Genomic DNA, 18,730 nt, shown 5'->3' with positions numbered 1-18,730 from the left:
TACAGGCTAAATTATCTCACTATTACCTCTCCCAGAGGTAGCACAGATACACTTAACAAGAGGGGTGGCAGGCAAAGCTCGAGGACTCCACATAAAATAGTCCTCAATTTAAAAAAAAAAATGCAATTTACTCAGAACAGTCATTTTGAAATCCACTCCTCATTTTTAAACTAGTTCTCACAACAGTACCTTTGCCCAGACAATCTCAGTGCTGTTAGGCCATTTGATGAAGACATCATCCTGCACACCTCTTGTGAATGCTAGATAATCATTTGTTTCATTGCCTGATATGGGTAGGTCCTAAAATACAGAGTGAATCCAGTTTTACAGTTATTTTAAGGAACAAATATGTACGTTATTTAATTCATTAAGTGAATTATGGTATTTCACTATCTATAAGTATACTAAGTAAAGAAAAAAGTACCAAACTACTGACCAGAATAATGATGAATCTCATTCCTTCAGCTTTTATTCGATTAATCAGAGCAGGAAGTCCTGCAAAGTTTGGGCTGAGAGTAAAGTCTAACTTCCGGTTCATGTAATCAATGTCTGTATATTGTACATCCTGCAATAAGTGAAAACAAGACACAGAAAAGGTTAGAAATTATTTTAGACGTCAAAGGCGTAATGAACTTTAGAAAGATTGTATTAACTTCAGAATGTTCAAATGGTAACATCTGGGGTTCTTATTTTTTTCTGAATTAGTTTGCCTAAATAATATTTAAAACACAACAATCAAAGTAAAAGAAGTGTTGCCTTGAACAAAGGTAAAATGGCAAAATGCTGTATTTTAAAGCAAAGATATTGGGCTAGATTCATCGGTATGTTCTGCATATTCACCCATATTATAAATGTTGTGGATTTGCATCAGGAAGATGTTGGCTCAAAATATTTATATAGAGGCACAATTTAAGATTTGAAGGAAGCACCGTTTTCCATGTACATGTTTTTACAATGGTATAAATTGGGGCTTTCTCTCATGCAGGGAGAATGCCATGAAAACAAAATGGTATGGTGCAACAGTAGTGCCAGAATTGTCATTTTAGACACGGTGGAAAAATTTTATGGTCCTTTAACTTAAGCAGTAGTTTGTGCTGTTAGCTCCTGATGTCAAGAATTCAATCCTGTAAATAAACTGACTGGGGTTATTGTTACGAGTGGGGGCTATGCATAAACGGAGATGAACTGCTGTAGCCCTCTGACATTTGGGATAAACTTCCCTGCCCAGAAGAAGTGTATAACCCATGCTAACATCAGTAGCTATTTATCTGACTCTAGGCCTTGTCTTCTCTTGGACAATATGATGTGTTCTTAACTCAGATTATTTAATTCAAGTTAACTAATACTAGATAAACTCATAGTGAAGACCATAACAAGACCCACCACCAGATTTCTACCCCAGCTACAGGAAGCTCTGCAGTTTGTAGTTTCCACACATTAGGTGGAAGTAAACCACTGGCCACCAACAGAGTGTAAATTGAGTTAAGAACACACAATGGCTTTTTTTAAAAAAGATGCATCCCCTAGTGACCACATATAGAGGTTTATGAGTTTGCTACTTTCTCTAAGATAATGTGCTTGGTCCTTTAATTCAAAAAGTAGAGGCTCATGCTTTTAGATCCAGAGATGTGGGTTCCATCCTTACAGACTACTTGAAAAGGGGTATCATTACAAATGGGGGCCCGTAATGGGATATGACCTACTGTGGACTGCTCTTACACGAAACCTTAACAGTGATCTCAGCAATGTTAAGGAAGAATAATTTTCCAAATGAATGTATTCTGACAGCCAGATGCACGGATACAGGGAATATGAGGCTACTATTAAGGTTCTGCATGAGGGCACAATATGGATAAAGTTAGAGAATGTGTTGCTCTTCAGAATCTGTAGGAGATGGAAGCAAACGCCTTATGGTATGTTGGACAACCTTATCAACACTGTTGGAGGTGATGGGAAAGTGACAAGGAATGATACAGACTTTCCCCATAATGTCTGACTTTCATTCTTTCCAGGCTGAACAGCAAGAGTTGGTCCTGATAGGATTAAATTTAGTTTTTGTTTGGGCTAATGATAATGATATCTGTGAACAGGGCATAATGATTTCTCATTTCTTTTTCCCAAGAGAACAAACCTGTGATTAGAGAATTCAAATAACATCACTAATTATAACTGTAATCAACATACATAAGGTATCCGGGCTGCCTTCATTGCCTCGTACAGGTCAGAGACTTCTGTGTCGTTTTTGTATCCATAACGGCACAGCTGGAATCCCAAAGCCCAGTACGGTGGCATGACCGGTCGTCCAATCAGCTAACAACAGTAAAATAGGGGGGGGAGAAAACATTATTTAATCATGGTGATATGGAAAACAGGACAAAAATACAATTTATTGTATAACTTTTAACATAATCAATCCTACTGCAGTGTATTCCTGAACAACAAGCTCTGGCGTTGGGCCCAACACCATGTAAAAGTCCAGAATTCCTCCAATAGTGCGATATGTCAGAGCAGGAGTTGGCTGGAATGTGACATCTGAAAACCCAGAAAGTGAAAGCAGAAAGTGAATGTTTAGATAATCCACTCTTAAGGAAAAGGACATAATGTATGAAAACACTTCAGGAATAAAAAAAATTGTGTGATTTTTTTTTTTTTTTTACCCATTGCATTGCTGTTAAGCAAGAGGACTCCATGAGCATTTCCATCATTTTCCAGGCCCATGTAAAAGGGATGTAAACCATAGGAATTCAATTTGTACTGCAAAAACAAGAAAAAGAAGTTATGGTTTCACTTTGGAGGTGAACATATTTGTGAACATTCTACTGGCAAGTAAACGGTCTAATATTCCTAAATGACTACTGATAAATCCACTCTCATAAAATACCTTTCCCACATTTTAAATTTTTAAGAACTTTTCTTGTACTGTATGGATACATTCAAATGGCCTTTTGACATTTCTGTTTTATACAAAAAGTTCTAAAGGTGTAATTGTAAAGGTCAGGAGAGTACAGCTATGTAGGTAGAAGACAGCAAGATATATCATCATTAGACTGATGAAGAAGCATATAAAGGAGAGAAACATGTAACAGTCTATAACATGACCCACACATGTATTTTCCTATCACACATTTTTAACAATGACAGCTCAGCAGTTTACAACTAGAAAACCAATGAAGTGGAAAGAGAGTGGCCCATGGAATAACTTCAAAAGTTATTTCTCCTCCCTTGGTATCCTGCTGTTAATTGATTGATCTTGTTAGACTGACCTAACACTTGGTAAAGCAACCCACATCCTTTCATGTATTTATACCTGCTCCTATATCTTTTACTTCATACATCTGATGAAGTGGGTTCTAGCCCATGAAAGCTTATGCCCAAATAAATTTGTTAGTCTCTAAAGTCAGGCTGAGTTAGTGATCAGTCTTAGTCATTTTACATATGTGTATAGAAATTACTATTTACATCTGAGGCCCCAGACAGACCCACTTCTCTTTCTGTTTGCAGGTAGAAGCCCTACCCGGGCACACTTCTACATCTTCTCAGAGAGTGGGGCCACCTTGGGCAGCAGCCCCAGACTATGAACTTGGAAGAGTGGACATTTTTGTACCCCCTTAACCCAGAAAAGATCACCCAGGATTATGTCCAAGTCCTCCAGCATTTAGTCACATTTATAGGAGCAGCCTTAAAGTGATATGAGGCTGGCTCCATCTGAGCTAATGCCTGCTCTGCTCACAGGGAGATCTGACAATTGTCTTCTCCTTGCTCCCTGCTTCTTGCTGCTGACATCTTGGTGCCTCAGGGTGGCCCACGTAGTGCGGGGCTGTTGGGATTGCAGGACCTGGTACTAACCCATCTCACTCTTGGAGGTGGAACCATTGTGCTTATGTTCCTTGCCATTTCTGCCCCAATCTCACTTGCTTTCACAATTGCTGGGCACCCTCCTGCAATTCCCATTAAAGCCAATGAGAGCTCCGAGCATCCAGCATCGCAGGAAACCTGGCCAAAATCTATATTTTAACTAGGCGTGTGAGAGTGATTGTCTATGGGTTGCTCTCCCTCTCCTTGTCCTCTCTACACAAGCCAAATTTCCAAAGGGGATAAAACGGCTGCCAAGACATGTCTATATGAACTATTAAAACCACAATATTTCAGGCTAGAAGTGTATTTCACAAAGTGGCCTTCAACAAAATAATCAAACCTTGACAAGTTAATAAAAGTTAAATTTCCAGAACTTGGGAAGGATGAGAGAAAATTGGCAAAAAGTACTGCCAAAAATAGTTCTCCAATTCTGCTCAGCTCTTATAGAAACCAACATACACCTCAGAAACAGAGGAGTTGACATGACATAGATAAGATCAGTGGCCCATATAGCCTGCTATCCCATCTCCAGATGTGGTAAATATTACATGCTTCAGAGAAAAGTGCAATTAATCCAAAATGGAATAACCTGTTTTAAAAGAAGTTTTTTTCCAAACCCCAAGTTCCTGATAGGAACTTAACTGTTACTAAACTGAGTTTTGGTTTGTTGTAATGATAATGATATCTGTGAACAGGGCATATCATACACCAATATTACTGCCTGCATTATTTTAAAACAAAATATACTACAGTCACCCTGGAAAAAACTCAAAGTCATGTGTACCAAGAACATCATTGCTGCTTAGGAAAGAATCTAATTCAAACTTCATCTCTACTTACACCAGGGGGCTGGTCCTTCGTAAACATTCCCCAGGTGTTCCAGTTCATATCACGCCGAAACGTAGCGTGTTCAGTTTCACCAAATCCATAGACATATTCTGATGGAAGACGGGTAGAAATCTGAATGAACATGTCGCTAAAGGTGAAGCCAGGTACTTGAGAATCCCAACTGAAAGAGAAGAATTACCCAACTTTCATCAGTAAAGAGCTGGAAAGATACACAAATAACAGTGGCTGAGAATTTTGAAAGTTACAGAGAATATTTGGTGTATTAGCCATGTATTTGCTTTTATTAATGAAGTGCAGGATGACTGTTTAATCTGCTAGAAGACTATCTGTGTCAGAGTGCAAGGAAGTTGGGTATTATTGAATACACTCTTGAATTTAGTTTAAATGAACACTAAATATGTATTCAGAAGTTTCTTAGAACTGAAGGAAACTTTAATTAATCTATATATTAATTTCAATGGTAGTGATGTTTTTAAACCCAGTGTATTGTATGCTTAGTAATGATGGGACGTGGGGAAGCAAAAGAGATGTTAGAGAGACTGATGATCTGATTGAGGTGGAACTTCAGACATAAACAAGGTGTGGCCTAAAAGAAACTTTATCTTTGTGAAATGTCTTAAAAGGGGGCTTGGCTAACAGTGTCTGAAGCTCACCCTTTTGGCAGATTGTACCTGACTGCTACCAGAAACACTATATTCACTGATAGCATCAATTATAAGGATGTTGTTGCTCAAAGATCAAAGGGGGAGACCATCAAACAGGACAAAACTAAATTCATGCAGTGGATCAGAGACAGCAGGGCACATGCAAATGAGGACTTTTAAGAATTGATTTCAGAGTAGCAGCCATGTTAGTCTGTATCCGCAAAAAGAAAAGGAGGACTTGTGGCACCTTAGAGACTAACAAATTTATTTGAGCATAACCAGTCGGAGAACACTTCAATCTCTTTGGTCACTGGATTACAGACCTAAAAGTGGCAATTCTTCAACAAAAAAACTTCAAAAACAGACTCCAACGAGAGACTGCTGAATTGGAATTAATTTGCAAACTGGACACAATTAACTTAGGCTTCAATAAAGACTGGGAGTAGATGGGTCATTACACAAAGTAAAATTATTTCCCCATGTTTATTCCTCCCCCCTGCTGTTCCTCAGAGTTTCTTGTCAACTGCTGGAAATGGCCCACCTTGATTATCACTTGATTATCAGGTTTTTTTCCCCCCCGCTCTCCTGCTGGTAATAGCTCACCATACCTGATCACAGTGTGTATGGTAACACCCATTGTTTCATGTTCTCTGTGTATATAAATCTCCCCACTGTATTTTCCATTGAACGCATCCGATGAAGTGAGCTGTAGCTCACAAAAGCTTATGCTCAAATAAATTTGTTCGTCTCTAAGGTGCCACAAGTCCTCTTTTTTTTTTTTTTTAAGAACTGAGGCATCAAGAGATGCGAAAAGACAGAAAACCCCATCTACCAGTGGATGTATCACAGAGATGGAGGCTAAGTGCCCCCTTAGAAAACTGATGAGAAAACCATGAGATTTCAAATATAGCAGGTAATCTCATATATGCGTAATGTCTGGATTCCTTGGTGACAACCGGTGAGACTCAGTTCCGACTGAGAGCCTTTTCCATTTCATGGATAAGTAGCTCTGGTTGTGCCCTTCCTGCTGCACACCAACATCGCTTGGACATCCTGAGAGCAAACTCTTTCCTCACTGCCAGTCATCCAAATAAGGAAATATCTGAATGCCTAAAAGTTGAAGATGAGCTGCCACTACTGCCATACATTTGGTAAACACCCTCAGGACATGTGTTAGGCTGACAGGCCTATTGCCTACCATGAATTAAAGATACTTTCTGTGGCCAGGAAGGATGTATCCTGCAGCCAGAGGGCAACGTACTAATTCCCCACCTTCAAGGAAGGGATAACAGATGATAGGGGAACCATTCTTTTCTTTGTTCTCTTGGTTAATCTGTTAAACTTTCTTAGATCTTAGATCTAGAAATCTACATTTCTCATCCAAAACAGGCTTTGGAGCCATGGCACCCGGAGAGGCACTCCTTGTGGAGGAATGCTCTGCTCTCGTGGTCAGAGGCAGGCTCTTAAGAGGGACACGGTGCTTTTCCAGAAAGACTAACTAAAGACAGGAATTCCTTGGTTTCTTCATCCTCGTGGGGAAAGAGGAATGGATCGGACATTTGTTCCCCACTTGTCCCTCTCCTAAACCAATTAGGCAATATTTGAAACTCTCAATAACAGCTGTACATGTGGAACACAGATGTTTTGGCTTTTTTTGCCATGCAAAAATCCCCTGGATTTAAACCATGAGCTAACTGACTAAACTGTAACTATACGAAGTGAACTGTAAGTATGCAAAAATCAGAAAATCTCTTTTACAGATGGCTAAGTGAGGCTCAAGAGCGACAGAGAACTCTCCAGCTCTCGCCACAGATGGTAGAAAGGAACTGAGAGGGAGGTGGCAGTCATGTCCCTTTTATGCCCTCAGGCCCATGCACGAGAAGGGCAGGGGCACACATACTGACTAATGGTACTGCTGGCAGAAGTCTCATACACAAGTGCATTGGGTGCACATACGCCTACAGTGAAATGGACTCTCAAAGGAGAATGTTTAGCTATCTTCATTTGGTTTAAGCCACAGCTCCAACATCAATGGGATAGCCTCTCTTTTCAGCTAGGTATCAGCTCAGAATCAGCATCTGTAAACCACATTCTTTTTGTGCTGAATTTGATTAGAGAATGAGTATGATATTTTGCAATCGATTTAGTTCTAAGTGAGAATTAATTGCTCTGGAAGCTCTTGAGGATGTTATCACTGATGTAATAATGTTCCCTCTAAGGATATGTCTACACTGGAGCTTCCGGTGTGATTTCCGGCTCAGACAGACATACCTGTGCTAGTTCTCATCAAGCTAGCATGATAAAACCACAAGTGTAGCCACAGCGATGCCAGCAACAGGACAGGTTAGCTGCCCGAGTACATACCTAGTGTTTCGGATGGGATTGTACTCAAGGCAGCTAGGCTATTCCACCTTTATAGGTGCCACGGCGAAGCCAGTACTCAGGGATTTCCACCAAACATACAAGTTAAAATTAAAATGTCATCTATAGCAAACAAAGTTTTCACTTACATAATTGTTCCGGTGCTTTTGCGCCTAATCTGGATACCAAATGGATTGTTCTTAATGGTCACTTCATAGAGTCGACCTGCTTCTGTACTTGTTGGAGTACTAGGGAGAAATAGTGGGACTGGAACTTCATATCTTTTATTGTTGGCATCATAAACCTATGAAAAGAAAGGCAGTGGTCTTGAAGGTGTAATACATAAGACCTGCTTCTTGCAACTGTAGTTTTAAATAAAAGTTCTCCTTAGTCAAAGAGAAATAAAAAATTATTTCTGTGTGTGGTCATGTTCAAGAATGTAAGTAAATATCATAGGGAAAGTAACAGCAAACATTATAGTTGTGGTCCCTGCACTCGACAACAAATAGGACCTAAATTCTGGGGCTTTTTTTTCCTGGATTTTGTGGCAATGTGTGGCTGCTTCCTTTACATATGAAAAACACAATCAACCAGCACAGTAGCCTTTGTGTTGTTTATTTTGATGTTAAATTCACAGTTTATTTATGCTGCCTCTACATTTTTAGTTTTCAATACGCCAGAAAATTTCTGCACTGGCCTTCAATAACTGCATTGTAGACAATGTCAGGGGCCAGTCTGGAGGTTTTGGCTGCTAAGTTGTGGATAGTTGGAGGCTGGGGGAAGTGGGAAGTGGGAGGTAGCTTGTGATTGTGGGATAAAGCACTTTAGCAGGACTTTCTGCTAAAATAATCAATGACAGTTAATTGTCACCTGAAGATTTCAGGCTTAACTCACTAAGAGTATTAGGGCAGTGTAAGAGATAGACCTCTATAGAGATTAGAATACCTTTATTAATAATAATTAATAATTAATTCTTATAATATTGGTTTATTACAATTTGCCTGCTCTGTTAACTGAATATTAAAAGGTACTTACAATTATTGTTATTCCCATCATGCTTAGAAAATGCAATACCACCTGCTTATATTTTGGTTACGTCTGTTATTAAGTGAAATGTAAGGCTAATTCCGGGAGGCTTCCGCTTCCTGTCAGCTAGTGACAAGCTCCCAAAATGTCAAAAATGATACCTCTCTCGGCCATAAAACATCCAAACATCTTTTATACAAGCTCAGACATGCAACTTTTATAACTTATGTATTGCTTAACTATTTATACTATTTTCTTTTATGCTATATTTTCAATTTGTGTTTGTATCTAACTGGTAGTTATTCTTAAGTGTTTACATCGAATATTTTATGAGAGACTAATTGCCAATGTACTGAACATGGGCCCGTTGTAAATCTAGGATACACAGGGTCCAAAAGAAACAACCACACATGCTTGTTTCAGAGAACAAGACACCAGCATAACACACTGATAAAACAATCTCAAGAGAACAAACTTGGCAAGATATGTTTTAGAAAGAGACCTGACTTAAAAAGAATGTAAGGATATTCCTGTTCAGGAGCAAAACTTAGGGATCCTTACTAGGAGCCCTAAAATCGTAAAAGCGGGTTTTTCTTTATGCCCCTTTGCAAGTAAAAACCTCTGGATTACTTCTGCTAAAGAATTTGCTCACGGAAAGTAATTTACTTTATTATCACTCTAAAGCCCTCAACGTTTAAGAAAAACATGAAAGGTTGGAAAATATTTGGTAGAAGACCTTTCTTACCTCTAAATTCATGTTTTGGGTTAAAAGTGAATACCTTGGTTTTGACTTAAAGACTGAGATGACAAGCATTTAGAGATATGTATTTGCAAATATGTTATAAAAATACAAAGCTCCCAACATAATAATCTTCTAATACCATTGCTATATACATGGTAAAATGGTATATGTATTAACATAGAGTTCAACGACCTTTCCACAACTGGTTACTAATACAAGCAAACATTTGAGTGTACCATTTTTATATTAATTGGGGCATTGATTAATGAGTATTCTAATGAAACTTGGCTTTCATTAAGACTGAATTCAGATCTTTATCATATCCTACAAAGACACAGTACATTTTGCACAGGGATTTTCAGTACTTGGTTAATTCTGTTGAGCAGTTTCTCACTCCTTGAGTAGTCTCACGGATTTCAACTGGATGAGTGCTGGATGAGTGCTCACTGGAGAGTGAGGTGCTACTCAGTCTGAGTAAGAATCTGGCCCAATGAGAGGAGTCGCAGAACATGATACTACTCAGCCTGATTAAAGGCAGCAGAATTAAGCTAGTAGAATGTTCAGCTAAGGAAGACGATGCTGCACATGTGTTGAACCGTGAAAAGTAAGTGGCTGCAGAGTCCTTGCTCAAGCTCTTGTTCACCTTACATAATGTACAGGAGTCCACTCTCAATCCCTGTGTCCTTTATAAGGTAAACAAATAGGAGCCATCTCTGAGGCACCTTATGCGGGTTACACCTGTGGATGCTGATTTCTCACAGCTTGAACTGGTTCTTCATGTATTATTACCTCAGTGCTTAGATAAAACCCTGCACATCTATGTTCATCATTGGTGTTTGTTGAAACTTAGGTAGCTCAACTAACACACTGAGCTGTCTGAAAAGAGCTTACTGAGAAAAAAAACCCAAAGAGGTGAGAATAAGCACTATGGAACCTCACACCACTTCTAGTATTCAACATGTCCACATTACATATGGAATAGGTCAAATGGATCAGGAATCAGCATGTCATGCTACTGCAACAGTACGAAACAATGCAGTGTGTGATCCACTTATTTGCACAGCAAGCCATCATTAGCAGTTTAGAGAAAACGTGATCACTCTCTTTGAATGATAAGACAAAATAAAATGAAATAGTCTCTAGAACGGTGGTTCTCAACCAGGGTAAGCGTATCCCTGGGGGTACGCAGGCGGGACATCAACTCTTCTAGATATTTGCCTAGTTTTACAACAGGCTACATAAAAAGTCCTAACCAACTCAGTAAAACTAAAATTTCATACTGACAATGACATGTTTATACTGCTCTATATACTGTACATGGAAATGTAAGTATAATATTTATATTCCAACTGATTTATGTTATAATTATACAGTAAAATGAGAAAGTAAGCAATTTTTCAATAATAGTGTGCTGTGACGCTTTTGTGTTTGTATGTCTGATTTTGAAAGCAAGTAGATTTTAAGTGAACTGGAACTTGGGAGTAGGCAGGACAAATCAGACTTCTGAAAGGGGTGCAGTAGTCTGGAAAGGTTGAGAGCCACTTCTCTAGAAGGAGGCAGGTATGTAGTTGCTCCCAGAAAGATGCATCTGATGGGGAGCCCCGGAGCACCAGGGTTTCAAATGTGGCGGCCTTTACATAGGCCATTCAAAAGATGGGTCAATTCTTATTCTCTCCTACTCTCCTCTGTAGCCATGTATGGTCTAGTCACATTTCAGCTCAGTAAAAATGAAAAAGTATCACCATCACCAATCTCAGCATAGATTGTCTCAACAGATTCAGACTGAAATTACCTTGAACTGCAACATGTTGTTGTCATGATATTTCACTTCCAAGCGAAGTGTGTTGATAGCGGGAGAACGATCCCTATAGCGGTCAGGGATACTAAGATTTCTGGAGAGGTCAGCTGTAAGACCCGAAGCGGTGTTTTGAATGTTACTGACAGAATAGCCATAATTACTTGGGTAGTAACATGATGGAACAAGGGAGTTAGAGGCAACCTGAAAAACATATTGCAGATTAGAAAACAGTAAATGAGATCATTCATTTTAATAACAGTAAAAGACAATTCCAGAAAAATCCCATTTTTAACAGGTAACTCATGAGCAACCGCTTGGAAAGGTGACTGCAACAATGCTGAACAGTGTGAAAACGAACCCTAACAAAGAACACAATGATTTATGCAATTAAGATCAGAGAAAACTTCCCGTCATTACAGTGGGGTCTGTTGGAGGAGGACATCCCATTGAGTTGACAATTTCAATGCAGAGAATTTAAGTAAGTTTAGAAATACGAAGAAAAGAACTTCCTGGGATTTAGTTATGATTCATCATCACTTATTTACATTTAAAAAACATCAGAGCTTGATAACTTTATCTTTCCTTTTCTTAAGTGTATTTTTAATAGAAGCATCTCTCATTTGTTTATAAAATGATATTATATTAGCAGTGGCAAGGAATGCTGCATTTAATGCAGGTGCTTAGCAGTCACTATTCTAAATCCGCCTGTCAAATTCCTTGTCTTTTTCTGATATTTTCATTTTCAGAGTGAGATTTTTTTCTTGCTTTATGTAAGCCCAGAGGGTTTTTCTCTGTCTGAAATCTTTTGATAAGCAAGCCCACCTTTTATTGAATACACGAATGGGGGGAAAATACACTTTTTCTCACCATTAAAAAGAAAAATTATGACAACAAGAAAAACTCTTGCGACTTCCTCTGAACAGGTATACAATCAAACATTGTTTGAGAGGTGAAATCAAGCATACATCAAGAAGCACTAAATGACATGAAGTGCCTTTTGTTCTTCAGGAGGAAATGGCTGGGAATTCACCTTATTTCCTTACTAATTTCATTGACTGAGCATACCGACAAGATCTTTTCACTGAGGACTCAATCTTACTTCCATTAGAATCTACTGAAATCTTTGCCTGGCACACAGATTACCATTGTCCTCCTTATCCTAACCAACCTTGGAATCAAACAGCTAAAGAGAAGGATGGGAAAGAGAGAAAAATAGAATAGGGATGAAGTGACACTTGAGAAGGTACTAAGTGTAGAAACTTTAGGTTCACATCTTTGGAGTTACTCAAGACACAGCTTTGGGGGTGCTGATGTCAGCTGATTTCCTCTTTATGTTTGGTCTTTTCGGATGAGGAAAAAGAGAGCCCAATGGCAAAATGGCAAAAGCCTGAGTCCCAATAGTGGTGGTGATGCTTAAAGTGGTAAGGATGATTAATTCTGCCTTCCATGCATAAGCAAGCTGCCAAGTGATCCCCTGAGAGACAATGTCCCAAAATAGGTGGCAACCTTGATCCATAGAGTCAGACTTATTTTCATCACTCAAACATTTTGTTGTGTTGCTAAAACAATTCTGCAAGTTCATCAAATACTTAAAAACCCTAGTCAGCAACTCTTTTAGTTTAGATAAATTAAGTTAGTGTCATTAAAGCAGTGTCCTTATTTCTTGCTTCACACAAATCATTTCTGCTTACCTGCCAGATACAGCCACGAGCAGTACAATTTTCTTGTGATGCACCTGAGTCAGGATAACAGTTAAATTTTTCATTGTCTTCAACCAATGACTCCTGTGAAGACCAGTCAACTGAGTAGGGTTTCCCCAATTCAAGCTGAAGGCCAGTAATATGCAGGAGCTTTGAACGGAAACAAAAAAACAACAAATCTACCTGAGGCCGTTGCATTTTTCAGCTCTCGCACTATCTGTGACTTATTTTAACATGGCACTGATTTTGAATTCCAAACTATGGGCTTCCCAGGGACCCTGTAAAGATCAGGATCCTGCTCTTTCTTTTTAAAAGCTTGGAGTCCATTCTGATTTCACCTGTGCACAGGAATTTCTGCTTTCCCATCCAAGGAATGATAGCACAGCTAAATATGATAGATTTTTTTGTATGTTTCAGGCACAAGGCAGAAAGGCAAGAGATTTAATAAAAGATACAGTTTTGTAGAAAGCCTTGGGAATAAGCTGGGGGTGGGGATAACCTTGCATTTTTCCATCAGAAGAGTGGAAACCCTAAAAGCAGCTACAGGAGTTATGTTTATATTTGAAAGGCAGTTCAGAGGAACGTGTCTTGAAGATCACCATGATACTCAGGATTTGTTTCAATTACATTTAGGAGTGCTTGACTCAATTATTATTTATAGTTAATACTGACTTCTTCCCCATAATTAAACATATGACAGAGTCACAGGGGAGATTTTTTAGTCCTGGGACATCTTTTTATTAATTTTATGAGACAGTAAGAAACGTGTTGGATATTTCACAAAAACATGCAGGGTCAAATCATGGCCCATTGGGAGTTTTGCCAATGGCTTTAGTGGAGCAAAGACTTAACCCATAGAGGTAGGGTCTTTGCCCTGAACTGCATATAGCCTATATTTGACAAAACACAACAAAAAAGGTTTACAGTTATACAGGGGCAGGCGAAGGGTGGAGGAAGGAAATGGGTGGCAAGAACAGAACCGTCTAGCTTCTCAGTAAGTACTTGTTGGAGATGCTATATTCCCTCTCAGTTCTCTTAGGGCGTAAATAAGCTTTTAGGAGGGTTGAAAAAAAATCAAATACTCAGAGTTAGGAATTTCCAAAGATTAAGGATTTTACTGCAGCAATAACTTAGCCATATTGCACATACGCTCTGTCATATTTTCTTTTCCTGTTTGCCCTGTCAAATTGAAACCTTGTTTGATTACATTTTGTATTATTTACTAAACATCATACAACAATTCCAGGTTGTTTGATTTCTCAATGCAAATATTTCATTAGTGGTACATTTTTGAATTTATTAAAAAATATAGGACTTAATATTGCAACTGAGATCTGATTCAATGCCAAGTTTAAGGAAGAAAGGTTATATTATTTGGCAGATGGTTTAATACCCTTGAATTAGCTGCTTACCTTTTTTGTAGCATCATAGTTGACATTATGGAGAGATGGAACTGTCACGCCATTTTGTTTTACTGTAGCAGCTAAAGGTCGTCTGACAACTCCCAAAATTTTAATTTCATCAAATTTTAAATTGTTTGGGTCAGTGTATCCATTGTTCAAAACCTTAATCTCTAAAACACTCTGAAAAGACAACAAAATATATTAGATTCATATTGTCTCAACTTGCCATCACATTGACTATGACATCTAAACGTGTCTTGAAGTATGATCGTTTATCCCTGATTATCAGACTAAAAATCATGCAGTTCCTTCTTTCCAGGCCCACTTATGTGTTTCTTATGTTGGATGGCTATGCAACAGGTACCTACCTGTATGTAACACACATATGCATCAAAATGTAGCTTCTCCGCGTAGGACTAAATATTAAGGGGGAAAGCAGAAGGAGCATTTTCCTCTTCCCTTCTGTACATTCACAGAGGGCAGCCACAACCGCAGTCCTCCCTTAAGTGTACACTGTTCCTTGCTAGGGATCTCTATTGAAAAACCAACCCCAAAGCAGCATGGAAGCAGCAGGGCCTTGGGCTCTCCTTTCCTCCTCACCCACCAGCTGGAGAAAGAAACACTTGGTACACCCTTGTGAGAAGTGGAGCAGTAAACGCATGTGCAGAGCACCAGGAGGCATTGCTGCTCCAGCTGGGTCAGATTGCACGCACGCCACTAAGGAGACTATCGGAGAGCTAGAGGTTTAATTTCTAGCTTGGGTAGACGTATCCATCCTGCTGTGCTCTGACTGAGCTAGTGTGTGGAAAGTGGCAGCATAGTTGCTGCTGCGACTGCATGGGCAGCAGGACAGGTTAGCGATCCCAAGCACAGTCCTCTATCAAACCTAGGTCCATACTCGGGGCAGCTAGCCCCTCCCTCAGCCTGTGCAGCTGCAGCTAAGACAGCTATTCAGAGTGTATTAACACCATCAGAGCTAGCAGAGGGGTGTCTACCCGAGCTGGAAATCACTCCTCCAGCTCCAGTATACACATGCTTTTAATACAGTCTGTAATAACAGGTAAAATCCAGACCCAAAGGTGAGGGAAGGCTTGGAACATCAGTAACCTCAAGTTCTTGATTAATTTCAGTGTAATTATAGATCTATTTGCTTCCCTTTTGTTTTCTTCCAAGGAGGAAGAATGACCAGTTAGGGTACTAGCCTGGGATCTGAGAGATCTAGGTTCATTCCCTGCTCTGCCACGGACATCTGTATGTAAATAGCTCATTCACTTTTCAGGCAATCATTAATCAGGCAAAATTCTTGTTGAAATCAGTGGGCCAAATCCTGGGCTCCTCTGTGCAATTACAGCCTTGCACAAGGTGACAAAGAACTCCCTTGTCTCGGAGGGAGCGTGTACAGATCACTATCCCTGCTCCAGAGCTGTTCAGCCCTGCAAACCAGCGTGGAGGGGGTCTGAGTTGTGTAACTACACGTCCCCTCCCCACCACATATGGGTTGAATTGTGCCTCAGATAATGCTAGAAAGGAGCCATCTCTGTACTCTGGAAGTGCAGGGTTAGCAATTTTGTCTGGTCCTTCAGGTTATGTGAGGGAAAATTGCATAAGTCATTTCACCCCCTGCATTATGAATTACCGCTACAACAGCAGCAAACAATAAAAACTGGCATATGAATGTAGGGGCAGGCATATTACCTGAAAGCACCGAGAACTTTTTTTTTTAAATGTGACTATATTTCAAGTTGGATGAGTTCCTTTATATACATGTTGCTTTTCTCTATACCACAGGGAATTTGTAGATGTGTGTGTTTAATGGCATGTTGCTTTTAAAAATATGCATGAGATGATGAGCTATAATGTACTCATTTAAATAGATTGGTAAAATGACAGCGAAAGTGCAGCTGACAAAATGGTACTATTAGCCTTCATGTTACTTTGATTTCTGCATATGTAAATGTTTAAGTTTTGCAAATAAATTTTATGAAATATAGATTCACTATCAAACAGAGTATTTAAAATAGCTTCACAATACTTCTTAAATATGTATTTATTACAATTTATTCATATAAAATATAGCATGTTAAATGCAATTACAGACAATCTCAATACAACAGCTTATCTCACTCCCATTTCTACACCACCACCCCCGGAAACTACAAGTGTTCAGAACTGGGATGTTGATATAGCTCACTGTAGAGTGAGACCAGCTGTGACATTAGGAACCATGATCTGGGTTTGGATTGTGAACCAAACTTTCTCTTTGAAAGTCTGAGTGTAATCAATTCTGGCCTGAGCCCACCACTAAATATAAGGTAAAAGATATAAAGATCTCTGTTATAACACCCAAAGTTAAGGAAATTACCCCATGTTTACATCTGAGTTTGCTGAACACTAATTTATGAACACCAATCGTAATCTGAGGAACAATTAGGAAAGCAATAGATAATGAAACAATAAATATCATAATACCATTGTGTAAATCCATGGAACACCCACCCACATCTTGAACACTGCATGGTGATCTGGTTGCCCAGTCTCAAAAAAGATGTATTAGAATTGGAAAAGGAACAGAGAAGGGCAACAAAAATGATTAAGGGTGTGGAACAGCTTGCATAAAAGGAGAGATTAAAAAGATCAGGGCTGTTCACTTTGGAAAAGAGATGACTAAAGGTATGTGGCGGTGGGGAGGGAGGGGAATATGACAGGTCTATAAAATCATGAACAGTGTGGAGAAAATCAATAAGGAAACGTTAATAACCCCTATACATAACACAAGAACAAGATGTCATCCGATACCCACCTGACTTGCATTAAATGTTTCTAACAGATAAGCACCCTGTTCATATGCATCTGTAATGAGAAAGCAGTAGAGTAAAATGTATCCCACTATAATTTTCTTTTGGTGAATATTCATGACCATTTAAAACAAAAATTATTCTAAATATATTTCTGGTATTAATGTGTAAAACATGCTACTGTTTCCATAATAAACACACTTAGAACCCTCAATGGAAACATATGTTGTTTAAGTCAGAGAAAAAGCTCTAAAAGTTTTCTGTTTCTAAAGTCAACATTCAAAATCTTAACAAAAAAAAAGTGGTACAAATGTTCAAAACCTGGTTTGACTATTTTTAAGTATTTTTAAGCTGTGCCAAATGAAATTCAATTTATTTGGTTTATTCTGTCCCAGGTTACATATGGGTACATCATTATTAGTAAGACTGTCATTTAGTCATGGAGGTCGCGGAAGTCACAGAATCCGTGACTTCCAGCGGTCTCCGTGACTTCAGCTTGCGGTGATCGGGAGCTGCAGGGTCCCCCACCACCCACTACCCCTGCCACCTCTGTTGCCCCCTCCCTGCTGCCACGGGTGGCAGGGGAACCCCACAGCTCCCTGCTGCCGGGGGCAGCGGGGGAACCCTTTCAGCTCCTGACAGGTAACCCCCGCGCTCCTGGCTGCTGCAGCTGCAGGAGGTGGAGGGCAGCTCCGGGGTACTGCAGAGGAACCCAAACTCCTGGCCCCCATGGGTGGAGGGGAACCCTGAGCTCCCAGCCCCCACAGAAGATGCCTGGAGCTGCAGGCAGCAGGGATACCCCACAGCCCCAGCTGCTACAGGCAGCTCCTAGTCCCTACAGCTGCCCCACTTGAAGTACTGTGGGGTTCCACAGATCCCCATTTTGTCAGGGGTATTTTAGTAAAAGTTATGGACAGGTCATGGCTTCTATTACTTTTTCTGTTTTGCCTGTGATCTGTCTGTTACTTTTACTAAAAATATCTGTGACAAAATCTTAGCCTTAATTATTAGCAGTAAGGGCAAGGGAAGACTGAGGCTGGATTAAGTACCTGGCTTCAATGGGACTACTCATATAGTTATAGTGACATACATGCTTCTGGTACTTTCCTGGATTAAGACCTGAAGAGGATTCTTGGACCCTTTGGATCTGGGCCTGGTGATTGGAGGGGATCACACAGAACTGTGACTCAGTGAGAAACAAAGCAAGTGCTGGGAAAAAGGCTATTGGGGCCAGGGGAAGAGTGTGTCTGAAGGATGGGCACTGAAAGGAAGAATCTATTTGCAATAAGCAATAAGAATTAAAAAAAAGTTGTGGGGAAGACTATTTATTCCATGTTTGGGTGGGGCAAAGTTATGTAATGAAAGTTCCAAATTTCTATCCACCCCATTTGACAGAGGGAAAGAAGTTTAGTATGCACAGGGTCAGGTCAGTAAATTCATATTTGACTGAGCGTCAATCAGCTTCTTATTTCTCCCTATATTTTGTAAAAGACTTTTGCATATCAGCGTTAATGTTCCCTTTGATAAGTCTCATGCTGTGGAGTTGGAGACCTCAAA

General features: G+C 39.6%; 1 protein-coding gene across 2 annotated transcripts in view; it reads right to left on the bottom strand.

The window, feature by feature from the left end:
- SI (sucrase-isomaltase) overlaps nt 1-18,730 on the bottom strand; it is a 152,821-nt gene that overhangs the window by 27,224 nt on the left and 106,867 nt on the right. For both annotated transcript variants that reach the window (XM_073359491.1, XM_073359490.1), the window contains exons 46-56: nt 17,179-17,228; nt 14,388-14,558; nt 12,967-13,125; nt 11,270-11,476; nt 7,859-8,013; nt 4,696-4,864; nt 2,658-2,754; nt 2,420-2,532; nt 2,185-2,310; nt 437-565; nt 190-300 (exon numbers count right to left, since the gene is read on the bottom strand). In XM_073359491.1, the coding sequence (XP_073215592.1) occupies nt 190-300; nt 437-565; nt 2,185-2,310; nt 2,420-2,532; nt 2,658-2,754; nt 4,696-4,864; nt 7,859-8,013; nt 11,270-11,476; nt 12,967-13,125; nt 14,388-14,558; nt 17,179-17,228 (1,487 nt within the window). The remainder of the gene's footprint in view (nt 1-189; nt 301-436; nt 566-2,184; nt 2,311-2,419; nt 2,533-2,657; nt 2,755-4,695; nt 4,865-7,858; nt 8,014-11,269; nt 11,477-12,966; nt 13,126-14,387; nt 14,559-17,178; nt 17,229-18,730) is intronic.

Source organism: Lepidochelys kempii, chromosome 9, assembly GCF_965140265.1.
Source record: "Lepidochelys kempii isolate rLepKem1 chromosome 9, rLepKem1.hap2, whole genome shotgun sequence".
NCBI lineage: Eukaryota > Metazoa > Chordata > Testudines > Cheloniidae > Lepidochelys > Lepidochelys kempii.
The sequence above is the reverse complement of the archived record's forward strand: the minus strand, read 5'-3'. Positions and strand labels throughout refer to the sequence as shown.